Below are 20770 nucleotides of genomic sequence, written 5' to 3'. Positions count from 1 at the left end.
CCCCACATTTTACTGTCATCAGCAAATTTGAACAGGGTGCTTTTTACCCCCTCGTCCAAGTCACTGATGACGATGTTGAACAGTGCAGGCCCGAGGACCGAGCCTTGGGGGACCCCACTCCCCACAGCCCTCCAGGTCGAAAATGACCCGTCCACCACCACTCCCTGGGTGCGGCCCTCCAGCCACTTGGCGACACATCTGACTGTGTGGGTGTTGACATCACAGTCCCCCAGTTTCTTAATGAGAACAGGGTGAGAACAGTGTCAAAGGCCTTCCGAAAGTCCAGGAAGACTATGTTCACTGCTACCCCTGCATCTAAGGATTTGGTGACCTGGTAGTAAAAAGCCACCAGGTTGGTTTGACAGGACCTGCTTTTAATGAACCTGTGTTGGTTGCCCCTAAGCATAATCTCCCCCACTGGTCCCTTGTGGACATGTGCCAGCATAATTCTCTCAGAAACCTTACCCAGGATTGAGGTAAGACTGATTGGTTTATAGCTTCCTGGGTCCTCCTTCCTCCCTTTTTTGAAGATGGGAACCACGTTGGCCCTCTTCCAGTCTTAGTTGGCTGCCGTCATCAGTCCTTCAACTGATGCCATTTAAAAAAGTATTCTTTTTAAAATGATTTTTGAAGTACAGGCAGTCCTCGACTTACAACATTTCAAGTTACGTTTTGCACTTACAACGTTTCTAAATTGACCCCGTTTCAACTTTATGACATCAGTTTCGACTTTACAAGGCTTGATCTGATTCATAGATTATAGAGTCGGAAGGGACCCTGAAGGATCATCGTGTCCAACCCCATGCCCCAGCCAGGAAAAGGACTGAGGTCAGACGACCCCAGCCAGATGCCTATCAAGCCTTCTCTTGAAGACCACCAAGTTAGGTGATAGTACCACTTCTCTTGGCAGCCTGTTCCAGATGTGACGCCACGCCAGCAAACAAGCTCACTGCGTTGCCCATCTCCCTGGAGAACATCTGTCCAAACTTGCTTGGATGCTTTAAGAAAGCAGACAAGACTCCAGAAAAACCTGCAGCCAAGACTCCTGACAAGACTCCAGCCAAGAGCCCTTCAAAAAGTCCAGCAAAGTCACCTCAAAGAAGTCCTTCCAAATCAACAGGATTGCTATTTACAATAGAAATACATTAATGTAGCTATGTTACTCATCTATAATTGATTGAGTACAAAATGCTGGGTTATTTTTGGTGAAAACAGGGCACCAGGCCTTGGTTCAGAAACCCACCCTCCATTTATAACATTGTTTCCTATGAGAAAATGGGTTCCGGGTTACAACGTTTTGACTTAAGACACTGTTTTTAGGAACCTATCATGTCGTAAGTCGGAGGACTGCCTGTGTTTACAAAGTACCGGCATTAATCAAATAAAAGGAAAACGATTAGTAACACCAAGGTGTCCCCTACTGAAGCAAAGTGCCGACGTTATTGTAATTACATTTTCCACTTAAAAAAGGAACCAGTCAGGAAACTCGTGTTGATTAAAAGATCCTGGATTCCTGCAATAGCTGTTCATGGATGAAGAGGACCATTTTTTCGGCATTTACCATATCAACCCTCAGAAAAAGCCATTACGTCCCCTTCATTTTCAATTTTTGAGCACGTGCCTTAGTGCCGGTCAGTCTTTTTCGAGCTGGAGAGTCGTTTTGATGGCGCAACAATCGCTTTGCATGCGCGGCTGGTCTCAGTGAGCGGGTTCGGGGCGCGATCGTTGCCTGGCTCTTGTGGCCGGTCCACGTTTATCGGGCAGAGAGCCAGGGAGCTGTGCGATACATGTAACATAGCAGGGGGCTGCACAAAATGGAGACCACTGGAAAACGAGTTGACGTCAGCGCACAGGATTAGCACTGAATTGCCTGTGTGGACGCTCTTAATCTGAATTAATTTTCCCCTCGTGCAGCAGCCGCCCTATAGAAGTGAATGGACTCTCCCACTTCTCCCCCCCCCGCCCGAAGGGGGTCATAGACTCTCCTAACCGCGCCTGGAGAGATACACTTGGGAAAGTCCACTAGAGTCAGAAAGGGGGGCAGAGGGATAAAAATAGAAGGGCCGACTTCACGCATGCGTCCTTCAGCATTATTGCCCTCCTCCCCACGCGCATGTTCCAAGTGACCAGGGCGTCGCGACACGAGGCTCTTTCCGACGCATGCGCAGTGACTGCAAGAACTGACGCAGTTCACGCTAACTTGGGCTCTCGCGAGAGAGTGGGAGGCAAACAGGAAGTTCCGCTGGCGGCGGGACTTCGCGCCGGAAGTCCGCCAGCCCGCTCTCCTCCCGGCGGGGAGGAGCAGACGAGTCGTGGGGGAAGGAGCAGACAAGTGGGGGGGGGGCTAGAGCGGCCGCAGGAAGAGCAGTCCCGGGGCCTACCCCTCACTCCCTCCCTCGCTTCGCCGGGCCCGGTGGGAGCGGGAAGGAGCCGAGCTGACGCGCAGCGAGCAGGTGCCGGGGGGAGTGGGGGAGGCCTCGCTCCGAAATACCCGGTCGTGTGAACGCTCTTAAACCAGATTAATTTGATCCACTTGCAGCGGGAGGGGGGTTTTGGGCCAGGCTCGGTGGAGGAGGCACCGGGGACCGTTTGAAGACCGGGGAGCCCCGTATGACCTCGTTAACCCGGTTCCTAATGGAGCCCCGTCGAGAGGAGGAGGGCTGCGTGATGAATGTTGCGTCTGCTGGTCTCGACGCAACTCGACCCCTGTCCCTTAAGGGCTGGGACGTTTCGATTTGGAAGCCCCCCGTGCTCGTTAGCGGCCCTGGTCCTCCAAACATGCACTGACCTCTCGGCTTCCCCCATGCACCCCACCACAGCGCTGGGTGAAGAAGAAATCCTTGCGTTTAAACCTTTGTGACCCCCTCGGTCTCGCATTGGCAGAGAGCTAGCAGTCAGATGGACCCGGCCCGCCTGCATGCGTGCGGCGAGACCTGGCTCTCTCACCAGAGCACAAGAAAGGCTCGACCGGTCTTGCTCGGTCTATGCGCGAGGTTGGGCCAGTTTCGTTACATTTGTAGGACATAGGTGTGGGGTGGCATGATTCAGAGAGGGATGGTCCTGCCTCAGGCAGAGGGATGGACTGATCAGCTTTGTGTGGCATGATCATTCCACTCCAAACCATGCCACACGATGCCAATGAACACATCCCTCTGCCCAAAGGAGGATCATCCCTCTCCAAACTATGTCTCAGGCAGAGGGATGCAGTAATCGGCATGATGCGGCATGGTTTGCAGAGGGATGCAGTAATCGGCATGATGCGGCCTGGTTTGCAGAGGGATGCGGTAATCGGCCTGGTTTGCAGAGGGATGCACTAATCGGCATGGTGTGGCAGGATTATCCGTCTCCAAACCATGCCTCAGACAGAAGGGTGCACTATAATCGGCATGGTGCGGCATGGTTTGCAGGGGGATGCACTAATCGGCATGGTGCGGCATGGTTTGCAGGGGGATGCACTAATCGGCATGGTGCGGAGAAGGATGCAGTGATCGGCATGGTGCGGCATGGTTTGCAGAGGGATGTAGTAATCGGCCTGGTTTGCAGAGGGATGCACTAATCGGCATGGTGTGGCAGGATCATCCCTCTCCAAACCATGCCTCACACAGAAGGATGCACTACAATCGGCATGGTGCGGCATGGTTTGCAGAGGGATGCACTAATCGGCATGGTGCGGCATGGTTTGCAGAGGGATGCACTAATCGGCATGGTGCGGCATGATCATCCCTCTCCAAACCATGCCTCAGACAGAAGGATGCACTATAATTGGCATGGTGTGGTATGGTTTGCAGAGGGTTGCACTAATTGGCATGGTGCAGCATGGTTCAGAGAGGGTTGCACAAATTGGCGTGGTTTGCAGAAGGATTCATAGATGTTAGGGGTGAAAGGAACCTTGGAAGATCATCGGGTGCAGCCCCTTGCACCCAGTAGGAGAGATGAGTGGGGGTCAGGTGACCCCAGCAAGGTGACCGTCCAGTCTCCTCTGGAAGATTTCCGGGGTAGTTGATTGCACCGTGTCTGGAGGGAGCTTATTCCTCAGACTGTGAAGGATGACCCTCCCTCGGGCAGGGGGTCGGACAGGATGACCTTGGGAGGTCCCATCCAGCCCCACTTCTCTCTGATTTCTATTAAGCTTTCTCCAGAGCAGCTAGACCAGGCTGTGGTGAGTTGCAGATGACAGCACACATCTTACTACTTTAAGTTTCCTGAAGCAGCTGAACAAAAATGTTGCAAAACTTTACGCAATTAAATTGTTGCCAAATGATGTGTGCAGACAAGCCCTATGCTTAAAAGTGCAGACCTAAAAGGAGGAGAAACATTGGCTTGTCTCAGCTGAAGTTGGTAGTCTGGGTACCTTTTTGCTAACTAAGAATTGTTTCCCTTTTCTTTGTCCCTTGACTGCCTGTTTTAAGGACGTATTAGAAGCAAGAAAGAATGTGTTAATTCAGACATTTCAGCTGAACTGACACCGCAAGGCAGAAACTTGACTGGTTGTGTCTGCCAGCATGTCCTGACTTGTGGAGCAGTGTGGATATAAATGTGAGTTTGCATTTCTTGCAGTGTGCTGACTGAGCCACAGAGCTGGCAGCTCCACACCACAGTACTGACCACCCAGACACGCCATTGGGTGCTTCTATTCCAATTCCTGCAAGATGCCAGCAGCACTTGCAGAGAACAGCCAGGTTATCTGTGAAGTATGGGCAAACAATCTGGAAGAAGAGATGAGGAAAATTCGAGAAATTGTTCTCAGTTACAGATACATCGCCATGGTAAGAATATGGTGCTTTTTAATGACCATTTAAGCTGTCGAAGTAAAGGGATTTCAGTGGGGTAGGTCACTCAAGACAAAAAAAAATGTTTGTTTTCCCAGGTCAGCATGAGCCCAATAGTACGCGGAGCAAACAGTTGGGAAACTAGTTAGCATTCAACACTTGGCTGGGTTTTTAATATATAGACTTTCTTAAGATTTATACAGATAGCTTTATGCTTCATTACATACCTGCATAATTTCACAGGGCAGGCAATCCTAAGCAGATGAGATCTATTATACTTAATGACAGGGATTGTATTACTTTGTTTGTATGAGAGAGAATTAAAATAACAAGATGGTCATTTGGTCATAAACATTTTGATTTAGCTAGCTTGAATGACACAGCCGATTTGGCTGAGAGAAATTTCTTGCTGGCATATGGCAAAAGGCATGCAAGTCGCAACTCGTTAGCTAATAGGACTGCTTCATAATGAATGGTCAGTCACTACAGCCTCAGAGTGGAGGATAATTTGGCCTCAAATATCACATCGACTTGTTCCGATAGATGCATTTATTTAAAATTTCCGAGAATCTTGTTGAGATGGAATTCCTCGTGTGTGGGGGTGGGAGCGGGGAAAACATTTCAAAACTAATTAAATATAAATCTTGGATTTCCTTGCTTCATGCCATATTTGATCATTAATTACATTTAGTTATAATTAAATAATAAAGCTGACCTGTACTTAATGATTCTAAATATCAAATAAGCTAAAGTCCCTTGCAAATTGTGTGCAGGGGTGTGTGTATACGCATTGGGTGCCACTGAAAAGCTAGGCTGTTACGAAGAGCAGTGTATTTTAACCCCCTTTCTTTTAAATGTGGGTCCTTCTGCAAATGCTGTGGTGTCTAAAAAAGCCAATTCTTAGTGGCACCCATTATGTGACTAGGTAAATATGAATGGATTCCATCCCTGCTGAAACTCTCACACCTCTGGATCCTATGTGCTGAAACAGGAGCTTCTACGTCCCCCACCAGCATATCTTTCTATTTGATCTTGCAGTTAGGATGACTACTTGGCACTACATTTCTGTAGCTAGTCTGAAGTCACATACGCTTGACTGACACTGTAGGATCAGACGGAGGAAAGGTTGGGCTGCGGAGAGATTTTTGCAGATATGCAAAGAAAGATTCATCTCTTTTATATGCTCCTTGGTAAGACTAGTGGATAGCAGGTAGATGAACATCTCTGAGCAAGAAACCGTAGGAATTTGATGTAATAGCAAAGACAACATGTGCAATTATTGGCTAACTAATATGCTTTATATTAAATGTTTTCTCTGTTATTAAGGAGCCTCTTTACACTTTGATACTGTATAAATTACTAGCTAGTTTAGAGTGAACGTTTTTCAAAAAACAATGCTAATCTGCCATAACCTGGAATATCACCCTACAAACAAAACCACATTGTTGTTCTTTTAAACCAGTGTTTAGAACTGTATGAATTGATGGCTATAAAATAGATACTTCTGTAGTTATTGGAAGGATGAAGAGGTTATTACCCAAGGGGGGGGGGAGGGTAATAATCTCCTAGCTATCTATGGCTGTGCACTATGAATGACCAGGTGTATTATACTTTTGCATAATAAAATGTGAAAAAGGGTGCCAAATATAATTAAAGGGTGGCAGGTGCTAGCAAACTACATGGCCACAGAAAGATGCTTTTTTCTCCCCCTCTGGAAATTGGGGATGAAATAGAAACAGTATGCAATTGCAGATTTTCTTTATGTTTTCTAAACTTTGTTCATTTACCCTAGTTGTATAAAGAAATAAGTAAGCAGTATGAATTTCAGGTTTCTTGGTTATTTCAAGTACTGTTGGGGAAAAAAAAAGCAGATAAAGCAAAATTATTCTTAAATTTATCATTTTATAGAAAAGGTGGCTGTTGCAGTTTTTAGGGTTCTAGGTCAACCAGAACGTGCAACTTTGCTAACTTAGGAGAGTTTCCCTTCACCCGTGTTTCTTTTCTAGGACACAGAGTTTCCAGGAGTTGTGGTGAGGCCAATTGGTGAATTTCGCAGCTCCATTGATTACCAGTATCAGCTCCTCCGGTGTAATGTAGACCTCCTGAAAATTATCCAGCTGGGCTTAACCTTCACGAATGAGAAAGGAGAGTATCCTTCTGGGATCAACACATGGCAGTTCAATTTCAAATTCAATCTAACGTAAGTCTTCTGAACCACAGAACGAGTGACCCAAAAACGTTCTTAAATGGTCTGGCATCCACATTTAGGTGAATGCTTTGCATGTCAACAGCATAATCATTAACAAAGTTACTGTCAACGGGAGAACAATGGGCAAAAGTTTGCTTGGTTGAAGTTGGCAATTAGAAGAACTTTTTCATCTGTAATTCAATATGATCTCCAGGTCACTGAAAGACCAGAACTATAGGGCCTGGTGACGCTTTTGTTGGTCACTGTACTTGTGTTTTGAAATACAAAACTGGGGAGGGGGGAAAGGAAGGGGATCCTTCTTGTTGGGCATGAGCCTACCTGACCAGCCCACCTGATGTGAAGCTCCCATTTCCTTTTAGGGAGGACATGTACTCACAGGATTCCATAGATCTCCTGGCAAATTCTGGGCTGCAGTTCCAGAAGCATGAGGAGGAAGGCATCGATACCCTGCACTTCGCAGAGCTGCTCATGACCTCAGGGGTGGTCCTCAGCGACAATGTTAAATGGCTCTCGTTTCACAGGTGTGTCCAAGAGGAATGCAAGGAATGTTGGGGCTGGAAAATGAATAGCAATTCTCTTGTCAATAAGATCCCTCTCGTCTTTATTCTTGGAGGCACAAGTCCAGCTTTTAAAGGGTGAATTTATATCTTTGTAGGTTTGGTTATTTAACTAAGTAAATGGAGAGTGCAACACATGCAGGTGGTTTGGTACCACTTCCTTTGCCCTAAACCTGGGTATATTCCATGCTTGCGAACAGGAGATGTTAACAGAAAACAGAAGTGAAAACATAAGGAGGAGTTTATTAAACTTAAGTACCCTGGGACATAAGGGGTTTGTTTCCTTGTACCAGACAATACTGCTTCTTTCTCTCATGAACTTTGCTTTGAACATAACTACTGTTCAGAGAAAGAGGGCTTGAAGGTGAGGCTTGCTTATCTCCTGAGTTATTTGAATGCATAGTTGCTTCCCCCCGAAACCATCCCAAGTTGAGGTAAGAAGCAGCAAAGGGTAGGTCTGTAAGATTAGCTCCTTTTTTCTCTCTTACACGTTAAAAATTCCTCTAGTCACTGAGAAAATATCTATGTGGAAGAAAGGCATTTGTTTCATCCCCCCTGCCCCCAACAGTCTAGCTATTTTTATTTTAGCTTACCTTGTGAAACTGTAGTATAGATGAGGCAAGCAGAGGTTCTGCCTCAAGGTGAGCAGCATGAATGCTAGGATCTGGTTAATAACAACTCTGATATAAAGAAAATGTTATGCCTTTGGCTATTTCTGCTGCTTATTTAATAGACTTTGTACCACTCTTTTGTCAGTGGCTATGATTTTGGCTACATGGTGAAATTGCTGACAGACTCCAGACTCCCTGAGGAGGAACATGAATTCTTTCATATTTTGAACCTTTTCTTCCCATCCATCTATGATGTCAAGTACCTAATGAAGAGCTGTAAAAACCTTAAGGTATTTACTTCTTATCAGTAACTAGATTGCATTAGCAAGTGGGATTTCCACTGTTTTATCACATCTTGTACACAAAAGCTCAAATGTAGGATGGATCATAGTTGTACAGTATTTTGACATTTGTATCTGTGTATAGGGGGCACAGTCCAATTACTTTGGTTTTAGCTGTGTGTCACCAGGAGAAGATAAATTTGTTCCATTTCCTCTAATCTGTTGACTGGTCAGTTAAGAAGCATTCATAAGAACTTCTGCTTCAGGGGGCAGCTTTTTCAAAAGCTGGCTGAAACCAAGTATGCTCTTTACTGCTTAAAGATGTCAATCGGCATTTTCACTTGATGTTGATATGACTTAGCTAAAGGAAGCATGCTGCCTGGTAGCCTTCGTAGGGGCAGATTCCAGGTGATAAAAATAATTTTTTCCCTCCCTTTTCAGGGAGGTCTTCAAGAAGTTGCAGATCAGCTGGATTTGCAACGAATTGGACGACAGCATCAGGCAGGATCAGACTCACTGCTCACGGGAATGGCCTTCTTCAGGATGAAAGAGGTATCCATGAATTGCTTTCCTCTTTCCAGCTGCAAAATTGGAGGGAGAACCCAGGCTATGGCTTGTCTGTTCTCTTCCCTACCCACTGTCCCCACACACACCTCCTGGCCTTTTGATTTTTTGGAGTCTTGTGCCAGCCCTTTAAGCTTCAAAAAATGAGCCCCCTGAGTTCTCTTCCCCTGTTGCTAATTGCCACCTTCCACTGCTGAAGCTGCTGCATTTAAACAAAGCTGTATGCATATGAGGTTAAACTGATTTACAAATGCACGCTAAAAAAGGGAGAAATCAGTAAATAAAAAGAAATTTTTCCCCTCCCTTGCAGTTGTTCTTTGAGGATTCAATTGATGATGCAAAGTACTGTGGCCGGCTGTACGGCCTTGGCACAGGAGTGGCACAGAAGCAAAGTGAGGACGTGGAATCGGCTCAAGAGAAGATGAGCATTCTCGCCATTATCAACAACATGCAGCAGTGAGAAATGGAGACCCGTCAGCAGGACATGGTCCCAGAACAGCAACTGCTGTCAGAAACTTTTCCAATTCTGTCAAACAAAGGGCATCTACCGCATGCATTTGGCAGAAAGACTAGAGTTTTGATGAAGGGGGAAAAAAAGCATCTTCATTTCAAACCTAAAAGGGAGTTCTGAATTCATAACAATACCAGCATTGGTGGTTTGCCATCTTTTTAATACCAAGGGCAAGAGAGAGAATCTAAATGTGTATACCTCCTCTTTTTTTTTTCTTTTTTTTTTTTAAATACCGAATCTGCAAGGAAGACTTAAATGGAGAACATTCAGCAGAGCTGAAGTTCTGAAATGCCAGTGAAATTGGACACAGCAACCTTGCAGGGTCCTTTAGGAAGCTTATTTTAAAATTTCTTGTGCATGCTGTGAGGTGATGTCTGCTCCTCATCTTTTGCTCACTTTTATCCCTCTGTGTCATTTATGTAATGACCCTCTCATTCACGGCAGAGCATGGGGAACAAAGCAAAACACCTTCTCTGCAGCAGGTGTTCAGCTCAAGCTGTCTTGCCTCTGGCCAGGATGGGTGTTTTGCACAGCTGTGCTGTACAGGGTCCTTTGGGACTGTTGTGCAATACAAGTGTGTCACACCACTAAGCCTCATTTTAATTCTCATAGTTATGAACAGAATAAACTGCTGAGTAGATGAACCAGCCTGGAAGCTTGCCTTCTAGAGATTTTGTAACAGGAATTTGGACCAAAACAATTGAAGCCACTCAGTTTCACTTGATGATGCAGAAGATCTTGTTCATCTCACTTCAGTATGTAGGAGTAGTTTACTAGGCAAATAATTATATTTACTTTCATATTGGAGTGATGTTTAAACAGGCCTCAAAGCCACTGCGTCTCCCTTTGTAAAGATTTGAGGAGTATCCTAAAGAGTGGAGATTGAAGGCTCAGGAGTTCGATTTTTGACTAGACATTCTAATAATACACATTATTTTTGAACAGCTCTGAAATATGTTTCTATAAGAAAAAACCTCTTTTGAACAGCAAATTAAACCTCTCATTTTAAGTCTTGCATTTTAACAAGCTTAAATGATTCTTGATTGATGTTAAACTGGTAATTAAAATGCTTGTAAATACTATGTTTTTAATTTTGTAAAATAAAGGTTGGTTTTTTTTTTTAACCAGGCCGTTTCTGGTCCTTCTACAAAGCACCAGCTCTGAAGCTGAGCTGCTGACCTCTCTGTGACCAACACAGGTCATGAAGTGGCTAATTTCACTTGCAGTTTTACTCTACAGGCAAATGCAATAAGACCAATTCTAACCAAACTAAACATTAGTGAAGCAACTGAGATTCATGCATCAGTTGATGGAGCCTCATCCTTTAAATTATTTATACTATCATCTAGCAGGTCCACCAGGCCAGCAGTTTGTGCAAGACAATCCCCTATGTGAAGGTTTCTTTCCGTAGAGCTGTTGGAGTAAGAGTAGCTAACTGATCCAGTTCTCTTGGGAGAAAACCTGCTGTAAAATCACAGTTCAGGATTGTGAATCTCTAATCTAAATTCCTGTCTCTAGGAAAGAGATGAGATGCAGGCATACTCCCATCCTCCATTCTTCCACTTTGTTACCTTGATAAGAAGCCATGCTCAGCTTGCTGGCTTCTGTATACCCAGGCAGTGCACAGGAACTGGGCAGAAAAATCCCATTAGAGATTTGGACACCTGTATGTTTTGCGAGGCAGAGCTCAAGTCAAGTCCCTTTGCCTTAGGTTCTTATGCAGTATGGCCTCAAATTAGCCTTGCTACTATAAAAAGCTAATTCCCTGTTGCTGGTCATCTTTATACCTTCTGGTGCTTGCAGCAGCTCTGCTTAGCTTCTTCCTAGGCTACTTCTGCTTACAGAGATGCACAGCTTTGTAAAGCCATAGCTCCCTCTCCTGGTTTGCAGGCACTTTGACGTGATGAGTCTGGCTATCTGGTTCTCTCTGGCCCATCTGGAGGGGTTTATATGATAGCTGTCTGAGAACTGTTCTGCAATTTACCTTAATCAGAATCAGGACTATGTTCCTACCTACTTCTGCTCTGCCAAAGCAGCTTTGATGCTCTTTAATCTCACTTCTTTAGGATAGATCAGGTCTTCTGTCTTGCTCTGCCTTTGAGGCCAGATGACAGGTTGGATTAGGACATGTGCATGCTCCTCCCAAATTCTATTCATCTTCAAAGCCTTAGCTTTACCTGTAGTATATGTAAATCCATCTCTCTGATCTCTCCATGCCCTAAGCTTCTGTCAGTTTCTGCTCTGCAGCACTCTCCTCTTTATGTTTAAAATAAAGCTTGTGTCTAGGTTTCTGCCCAGTTTACAAGGGTTACTTGACCGTGACCAGCACACCCCACTTCTGCTTCCTATCCTCTTTACCTGGGCAAACTCAAGACTGCTGCTGAGTTTATGGGCATGACAACATTTTGCACCTTCCAGGGGGAGCTGACAATTCAAATGAGGAAAACCAAACAACAGGACCCCTTCCAGAAACCAGGCTTTCACCTGTACTGTTGCTTAATGAAGAATGGAAGCGGTCCTTAGCGAGTTCATTTTTCTAATATTTTGTGAAGACTGCTAGTGTCTCCAACTGCACACAATTAAGACCATCATTTTACATCCTACCTGAAACACTGATGGTCCAAGTTCCACTGCTGTAGCAAAAGTAGTTTCCTCTGCAGCAGATGTGGAAAGGTTGACACTTCCTAGCAGACGGATGTGAAAACTTTGTCATGAAAAACAAGGTGTTTGTTGTGCTCTGTACTGAGCAATGAGCGTAAGCAATTCTTTGCCCTACTTAGAAGTAACCAAGGCATGAACATCAGCTACCACATGTATATTTTAAGTACCTAGAGTAGCTTTAAAAAACATTAAAAAACACTAGCCTCACACTTACTAGAGAACAAATACTTTTATCACTACCCTCCTTTCAAATTAAATGCAAGACTGGAAGTATAAGGCTTTTATTTAAAGGAACACAAATTTCCTGCACATCAAAAAAAACATTAATCAGTTTCCCAGACTCCCCAGCCTAACACTGGCTTGAGCATTAAGTCCTTTAAAATAAAAAAACATATTGCGCCTTTTATTTAAATGACAGCTAACGCTCCTATACTGCCAAAAGGTAGCTGTAGCCGTTTAAACCATTTACCATGTTTTCAGTATGTAAATCCAAGGGCTTCCCTTGCATAATTTTCCTCTCTCCAGAAATTAAAAAACTAAATATAAACAAGATCTTGTATACATTAAAGGCAGAAGCCAATGTCTCCTGCTGTTACGGGTACAGTATCGCTCATGGAGGCGCATGAGGCCACAAGTAGCTGACTGGCTGGTAGTGAAAGTCTATGTAAGCTTGACTTTTGACGATCCGTGCTCCTTCCAGAACAATGGTCCTTCAAAAAGCAGTGGTGGCAGTAGAGACCGTTCCTCAGGTCAGAGAAGAACCATCCTGGCTTGGTAAAGCTACCAGCGGTGGAGGGGGCCGGGTGTGAAAGGAACATCACGTTAAGAACTTCCCACAGATCTTTTCATATGTCCCATCTTGAGTGAACTTCTGCAGCAGGTCCAAGGCCTGTTGCTGCAGTTCCAGACTCACGTCGCTGTGGCTCTGGGAGTGGATGTGAAGGAACACCAGGCTGCACTCCAGCACATCTGGGAATGGGAAGGCCTGCCAAAAAAAACCCAAAAAAACTACCATGTTGTGTTTGTGCTGGGAACTGGAAATGCTAGTGTGAAGAGCAGGGCCCCCTCTGGAAATAAGGCTTAGACTGGCATAAAGCATGAGCAAGCCAAGTCTGGATGCAATGTTACTCATTCCCTCTTCCAGTGTGCACTGGATTTATGTCCAGCCAGCTTCTCTCCCTCCTAAGCATATACCCTGCCTCACAACTGCCATCTTCTATGGAAGGACCCCAAGGGGCACAAAATGGGCAAGACAAATGGCTTTGGCGTGTTGGTTTCTTTTGGGGTGCATTACTGCTCATGATCCAATTTCATCTCTACGGTCCCAGCCCCTCTCCTGGCAAGGGAAGTCACTGGTACTGCTTCCCCATACGCACTTTCTAGATCATAATGCAAACATTGCTACCAAAACCGAGCTACCCTTAACCAACCAGACTCTCACTGTAATCTGCATTATGAACAGGGTGAGCTGCTATGTGGTTTTGGGGTGGCTGTGAATAGTTTTATCCAGCCGTCATGCAATATTAATGGTCTCTAAAGTGACATAAGCAGGCATCTATTGAGACACAAAGCCGTGCTTCTGTCCCTGTGTCTCCAAGCAGCAAAGCAAGGAACAGTCGAGCCAACCCCCATTCAGGTTGCTGATTCCCTGTGCAGAGAAATCAAGAAGCCCTTAACTTGCAGCACTGGCACAGAAATGACAGCAGGAGAGGGATTTTATAGGACGCGGATGCCTGTGATAGCAAGAATGGGGTGCAATAACCCAGGCAGTGCCTACCAGTTCTGCAACTCTTAGCTGCAAAGCCACCTCCTTCTGAAACCATTTTAACCTTACCTTTAGACTGTCGGGAAATTCTGCCAGTTGCTGCTTGGCCATTGCCAGCTGCTTTGACAGCTCAGGAAGAGAAACCGGTTCCTTTGCTGCTGCTTTACTGTCAAGAGAACATTCATGGAAAGGTCATGAACAGTGGCTTTGCCCAAGCCAATGCATACTCTCCCAACCAGCAGAGCAGAGTAGGTAGAAGAACCAGAGCCAGAATGTCACCCCCATGACTCTTACCTCGCAAAGATGAATAGAACCCTACTATCAACAGAGAAACAGAAACTCCTCTGTCCAGCCTGCCTCTTCCCTTCCCCTCCCCTCCCCTCCAAATGCACTATATGAAGAAGGCACAATCAGAGCATTAGCTATTACCCTAAGGCTACTTATTCTTCTACAGGAAATAAGTGTGGTGGAGTCAGAATTCAGGGCTGATGATAACCGGTTGGTTGACTGGTTGAAGTTTTTACAATGGGGTTTGCAGGCCTGGGGAAGCCAAGCTGGACACTAGGGCACGGCTGTGCTGAACAGCAGCTTTGCTCTCCGTCTGTCAAGTGAGAAAGCAGCAGCTGTCCTAAACCCACTCCAGGATGGTGGAAACTTACCCTGGGCTCTGGCTGCCTGGGGGGATGGGCTTGTCCAACTCACTCTTGGGGCTGGGTTGCAGCTTGCTCTCCTGTAAGCTGTTTCTTTGATGTTGGTGGATCATGTCTGCCAGAGTCTCCTGGATCTTCGCAATGTCTTTCTGGGTGTTCTGTAAAGCAGCAATCTCTTCAGAAAGGAGCACTTTACATCTATTCACTTTCAGCTGCCTCTCTGTTGGATCCCCTAAATCAGCTGCACAGGGCCCAGGGCAGGAAGCAGGTATGCTGGGGGGATGTTCTTCCAGCTCAGGTGCCATTCCTTCTGCAAAGATTCCCGAGACAGCATTCTGTTCAGGAGCTGCCTGCTCACTAGGGCAAGACACAGACTCTGGCACCATCTGTTTGGAGACAGGGGAGTCTGTGGGCAGGTTCCACCACAGATCATACAGCTGTCCGTAAGCCAGGAAGCCTTCTAAACTCTTGTGAGCTGCCATGCTCCGAGAGCTTGTGCTGTCCAGTTTGTGCCTCAGGTCATCGCAGCCTGGCAGGGGAGGGGAGGAGGAAAGATGGGTTATAAAAGGATTTCCTGAAGCCACACGTGCCACTGCCCAACAGAGTAATATTCTGCAAAGTTGTGTGTGAGGGCAGGATTCCAGAGTCCAACAGCACTTGGCTGTGTAGTGCAGGGGAGCAGGGAAGAACACATCACCAGCAACCTCCAGCCTTTGAAACTGACCCCCACACAACAGGAACTACCACAGCAGATCACACTGAGGGGCTATCCAGCCCAAGGTCCATCACAGGTAACTAATACCAGTGCAAGACACCCAGCAGAGCACAACCTGGTTTGAGCAGGGGTTTCTTCTGAGCCCCAGGCAGGCAGTGGAGCAAGTAGGGTGGATCCTGCCAGTACAGCGTTCTACCCCACCTAGTGAGACTGAATGCTCTCACTGTCCATGGGAACATCTCCTTGAACCCTACTAAAACCTCCCAGAACCCAGCTAAGGGGATTAAGGGTTGTCCAGCAGTTCCCATGCAAAAGGTCATGGCCCCAAATGGCATTAGCAGCATTTAGTGAGCCCTTGGAGAAATCCAATTATAGTAGTAGGGTGCAGCCAGGAGGTGAGCCTGAGAGGCAACCAGAAACCGTGCTAGGAAAAGAGTTCAAGAACCATGCACTCACAACTGCTAGCACAGAGCAAACAAAGGAGGAGGTTTACCTTTGGGAAGGAGGAGGCTGCAGATTTCTTGCAGAAGAGTGAAGTTGCCAGCATCACAGCTGCGGGTCACAGCACTGAGAAGAGCAGTCACTGCCTCCTCCCACGAAGCAGTCTGGTAGCTCAGCACTGCTAGGGTCAGATCGTGGGCGATGTGGAAGAGCAGCTACAAGAGGCACCACAAATCACTGTCAGCAGCTTAACCTGGGAGCCCTTTGTGCCTCATGGCAATCTGCAGTGCCAAACCCAGAAGCTTTCCCCAAAATACACCGCTTAACCATTGCTACAAGCTACACAGCTGATTTCAGCTGAGGGGATGAAGGCTCTTCAGACTGTGGAGCATAATTATAGGCTTCTTACAGGCTTGCACAATGGTCAGTGTGAGCCCAGTCTGCTAGAATGCCATGGCAAAAACATCTCAGCAACATTAACATCAGCTATTATGCCAGTTTTTGTCCCAAGCAGGGATGGCTGGGCCGCACTGCATAGCTGCCAACTGCTAATCACCTGCTAATACTCTGACCAAAACTCATTTTTCATTCAGAGTGAGTACAGGGCACCTGTGAATGGCTATGGCTGTTACCTCAGGCAACTATGCAAATCCAGCCCCATTCACACCTTCAGCAAGGGCCAACTAGTGCACAGAACCAGGATAAATTACCTGCTTGGGATGGGTGTTGGTGGTAGCAGGAGGATACAAAATACCATGCAGCTGCTTCCACACGGTCTTGGCTTGATCCACAGTGCTCACTCCAAATGCGCTCTGCCACACCTCAGTCACCATCTCAAGGAAGGAGTCCTTGTCCCTCACATCCCAGCTGTGGTAACATGGTGGGGAGGAGCTCTTACGCTCAGCTAGATTTCTTTCACCAAGGCACTTGCAAAGCAGTTCATGAAGGCAGAAAACTAGCCTCTGTCCCTGCAAACAGAAACAGAACACTGAGCTGTGTCTAGCGCAGAAAGAGGAGCCTTTAGTGATACAAGCAGATAAAATTGAAACCTTTCCCTCAAAGGCTCAGGTGTCACTTGTTGCAGACTGCTCCATGTACAGCTGCTGCAGGCTGAGTCATGGATCCACAGAACATAAAGCCAGAAGAAGCCTGACCTGTGGAACAGAATTCCACCTGCTCGCTCCGAGCTCAAACCCAACATGCCTGGCAGGACTAGAGTGTATGCTTTTGGGTAGATCTGCAACCACATATTCCTTCTCCTGATGATCCTTGCTCAGGTACAGCCACATCTCAACTCCCCCCAATCACAGCATCCCTCTAAAACCCAAAGTTTAGGAGCCAGTTTAACAGTGACAAATCCTCCTTAAGGAAAGGCAAAAATGCTCCACTTCTCCACCCCTGCATGCTCGCTTCGCTCTCCTTCCCAGCCCATCCTGTTAAGACTTCATCATATGCCATCTAATAAGCACAGGTTCCAAACTGCATCTCATGTTGGCCAAGTTCCATCCTTGCTCACAACACTGTAGAAATAAACCTCTAGCTAAGCATTTCAATCCGTGAGCACCTCGGACAGAGTTTCCAGGCAGCTCACAGCAATATCTGTTGGTGGTTATAATACAGGCCATCTTATGTGGTTCATGAGGGGTGTATTGCTAGAGAAGGGGGAGGCAGACTCACCAGTAGGCTTCCCTGCCACTGAAGGACCTCCTGTGCTCCAACCCAGTTTCTGGCAGACACCAACTCCTGGGCACATCTGAGAGATAACGTGGTCGACAGATCCTTCTCCCCAGCTCTCAGAGCGAGCTCCGCAGCAGCTTTTAGGGATGCCACATCCCCTTTTTTTGCCAGCACTTTCACTGCATCATAGGGAGATGAAGCCCCCAGGTAACTAGAGAAAAGGAAAGTGAGCTAGCATCACATTAGACCTGAGGGCTCATATTTTACACTGTAGTACAAACAGCTTCTGCCCAACACCGCAGACAGAATGAAATACATTTCCCACTGCTTCATTCAGAAAGCTGCTGTCACCAATCCTTTTCAAAAGATCTATGATGAACAGATGGCAGCTGATCTGAAGCAGTGCTGCAAAAGGAGCCTGCAAACCCATAACCTCCTGTAGAGGTCTGGGATGCTGGTGGGAAATGGCTCATGGCATGGACCCCACACATCACTCAGATAAGAAGTGAAATCAGCAGCTTCTGGAGGAAGAACATTAGCTTTGCGCACCCCTAGCATTCCTCTCTGGGGGTGCCAGTTGCATCCTTTCTTGGCATTCACTCTTCAGTGAGCGCTGAGCTGAAATCAGCACCAACTGACAAAGCTGGTAGGTTCACACCCACCCATCCTGGAACCTGGCCAACATTTTCCTGAAGTGAGTAGTGATTTGAGGTGCCTCAGTTTTAGGATATCCAGTTGGAAAAGTCCAGAAATGGAAGAAAAACAGCTTGGTGATTTGGATGCTAGTCAGAAGCTCAGCAAACTTGGGTTCTATTCTCACTCAGACACAAGAGGAAATCAGTCTGCATCTCTTGTTCAGTGTTGTGAGGATCTAGACTGTGAGGGGCTCAGATATCATGGGAATAAAGACTACAAGGAACTTCAGACAGATGGAGGCAGGGGGCGCGGTGGTTCCTCTGGGCTAAACCTTCTAAAAACCCTCCAGTTTGCTCCAATTCTTAGCCATTATTCTGAACAACCTTCAGAAAAGACAGAGTGCTCTTCATTTCCCTCATGAAGATCGCAGTGACTCTTTCCTGCCAACACTTACCATTTGGCTGCCATGGAATAATGGCCATCTTCCTCCAAGTTCGCTGCCCAGGTGGTGTAGAGATCCTTCAGGACTGGATCTTCTGGACGCAGCCTGGCCTTGGCAATTACAACCGCTTCCCTGATGTAAGAGGAACCGAAATAAAATGTTACTGGGTCACCTACAAACAGGCCCACAGTTCCTGCAGAAGTCTCTCCTGGGTTTCAAAAGAAAACAGACAGGGTTTCAGAAGAAAACGTGCCTTGGTTGGTCAGAGGCGACAGCTTTGATTAAATCTAGAATCTCACCTCCAGCAGCTGCAAATACCCGATGTTCCCAAGCAAGCCAAAAAAGCACAACTGTACCTGGCCAGCTGTGTAAGGCAGTGGGAAACTTCTTATTTACTAGTGTTTGTCATGTGTACAGTAGCTAACAAGTATGAAAATGGTCCTGTTCACTGCTGAGCAGTCAGCAGGTAGGTCCACACTGCAGCCAAAGGTGTAACTGCAGCTTGCACAGGCGTGTCTAAATTAGCTTCCAACTAGCTAGTAATGACAGTGCAGTAACTGTGGCAACACATAGCTCAGCCTGTCCTGGCTCATCCAAGTATTTGTCTAGGGTCCCAAGAAGGCCTTGCAGCCTGCATTGAACCCCAGGCTGCTGCCACTACAGTACCTGAACTAGCTAAGTCAGGTATGTCTACCTGAGCTGCAGTCATATCTTTAACTGCAGACAGGACACACCCTGAAAAGGGGACAAAATCCAGGCATTTAAAAGGAACAGCAAGTCAATCAATTTCAGGTTGTGCTCCAGTCCCTGAATCTTTCAATCTGCAAATGCATCGGGTGAAAGGCCAACATGAACCAAGGGAAAAGCCTCTTGCCTCACTATCTGGAGAAGCAGTGATTAAGCATAAAGGAAGGCTGAATGTATACCACAGAAAGAAATTACTGTAACTGGAAGGGGCTGGAGAAAATGCATGTATTCTTAAAGGGAGGTAGGTAAATAGATGCAGACAGAAGTGCAGTTGGACCCAAGCGGACTGGTTCTCTGTAAACTCTGGCAGTGTCTACAACTTGCACACTGCAGGACTATGCCAGATAACCAGAACCAAGAGAGACATCAGACTATTTTGGTTGCTCCCACTTATCTGCACTAAAACATCAGAAATGTAAGGAATGCAAGTGACCTGTACGAATGGTTCACTTTCAGCAGCTCCACAGCCTCATACACCTTGTGGATGGAAAGAAGATGTGAGGCAGCCTTGATGTACTGTTCTTGGAAGCACAGTTGTTTTGCATAGGCTTCTACCGTCCACACCCAGGCCTGATATCCAGCTAGAATACAAAACGTAGCATAGCTAAAGGATAAGGACTTGCAACCAGGAACGATTCTCTGAGGCTAACATCTGAACACATCAACTTCTTCCACACACAGCCCTTTTCTGCTTCTTTAATAAGCAATGGGCTAGGGCAATATTTTGATACAAAAGGAAGCCCTGGCTGGGATGATGTAATTGGGGATGGTCTTGGTTTGCGCAGGAGGTTGGATTAGATGTGACCTCTTGAGGTTCCTTCCAATCCTCATTTCCTATGATTCTATGAACCAAGGGCCTGGACAGCACTCCCAAATGTATTTAAGCAAACAGCAAATGACCTAAAGGGCTGTAACGTGTTAGAGGAATGTTTGTTTCTGTGCTTGGAAACAGATGACAGCTCATACGAGTCAAAAAGGAATTTGCTCATCTTTCTTCCCTCCCAGCCCACCCCATCTATTTATGCGGGTGCTTACATTTGCTTCTCTGTCACTGTCTAGGCATGTTTGTTTTGTATCTAAGTACTGTTATAGCATTGTTACAAGCAGGACATGTTCAGCTCTCGCCAGGCTATCTGGCAACTCATCCCACTTGCTTATCCCTGTCAGCAGAACGAACATACCCATGGGCGAGACGGCCACCAGCTGGTCCGTTAGCTCCCCACGCTCTGCAGCTGACTGGAGGGTGCCCTTCAGGTCTCCTTTCCACAACATGAGCTGCTGAAACAACTCTGGGTGCCCATTCTCCAAGTGGTTTCTTCCTGTTTGTAACAAACGAGCCTCCTGGTTAGGTGCCAGTGCAACTGCAGTAACCATGTACCCCAAGGTAAAATGCCCAGCCAAGAGCAAACTCAAGCAGGAATAAAGCAGTGTGCTGCAGGCCAGTGACTGAGAGCACTGTCAGCTCAAAAGACTCAAGCTGGACATCTCCTTTCATGCACCACCCCTGGCTCCAGCCAGCCTTCTCAACAGCTCA

The 20770-nt window shown here is 46.5% G+C and overlaps 2 protein-coding genes across 4 annotated transcripts in view; one reads left to right on the top strand and one right to left on the bottom strand.

Annotated features, from left to right (window-relative positions):
• The first annotated feature begins 2298 nt into the window (after positions 1-2298).
• On the top strand, positions 2299-10622 carry CNOT8 (CCR4-NOT transcription complex subunit 8). Of its 2 annotated transcripts, none has more exons than XM_019506095.1 (7): positions 2299-2453; positions 4558-4766; positions 6776-6969; positions 7338-7499; positions 8292-8436; positions 8869-8979; positions 9302-10622. In XM_019506095.1, exons 2-7 carry the CDS (start codon positions 4650-4652, stop codon positions 9449-9451), a joined length of 879 nt encoding a protein of 292 aa, XP_019361640.1. In that variant the 5' UTR covers positions 2299-2453; positions 4558-4649; the 3' UTR covers positions 9452-10622. The 2 variants fall into 2 exon arrangements, with proteins under 2 accessions (XP_019361640.1, XP_019361638.1); XM_019506093.1 differs by having other exon boundaries at positions 4410-4766.
• GEMIN5 (gem nuclear organelle associated protein 5) overlaps positions 9730-20770 on the bottom strand; it is a 32779-nt gene continuing 21738 nt past the window's right edge. For both annotated transcript variants that reach the window (XM_019506091.1, XM_019506092.1), the window contains exons 20-28: positions 20418-20555; positions 19670-19817; positions 18502-18621; positions 17412-17622; positions 16445-16702; positions 15787-15949; positions 14588-15107; positions 13998-14094; positions 9730-13148 (exon numbers count right to left, since the gene is read on the bottom strand). In XM_019506091.1, coding sequence (XP_019361636.1) covers positions 12981-13148; positions 13998-14094; positions 14588-15107; positions 15787-15949; positions 16445-16702; positions 17412-17622; positions 18502-18621; positions 19670-19817; positions 20418-20555 — 1823 coding nt within the window. In that variant the 3' untranslated portion in view covers positions 9730-12980. The remainder of the gene's footprint in view (positions 13149-13997; positions 14095-14587; positions 15108-15786; positions 15950-16444; positions 16703-17411; positions 17623-18501; positions 18622-19669; positions 19818-20417; positions 20556-20770) is intronic.

Source organism: Gavialis gangeticus, unplaced genomic scaffold (assembly GCF_001723915.1).
Source record: "Gavialis gangeticus isolate Ggan-Ray unplaced genomic scaffold, GavGan_comp1, whole genome shotgun sequence".
NCBI lineage: Eukaryota > Metazoa > Chordata > Crocodylia > Gavialidae > Gavialis > Gavialis gangeticus.
This window is presented reverse-complemented; position numbering and strand designations above follow the sequence as displayed.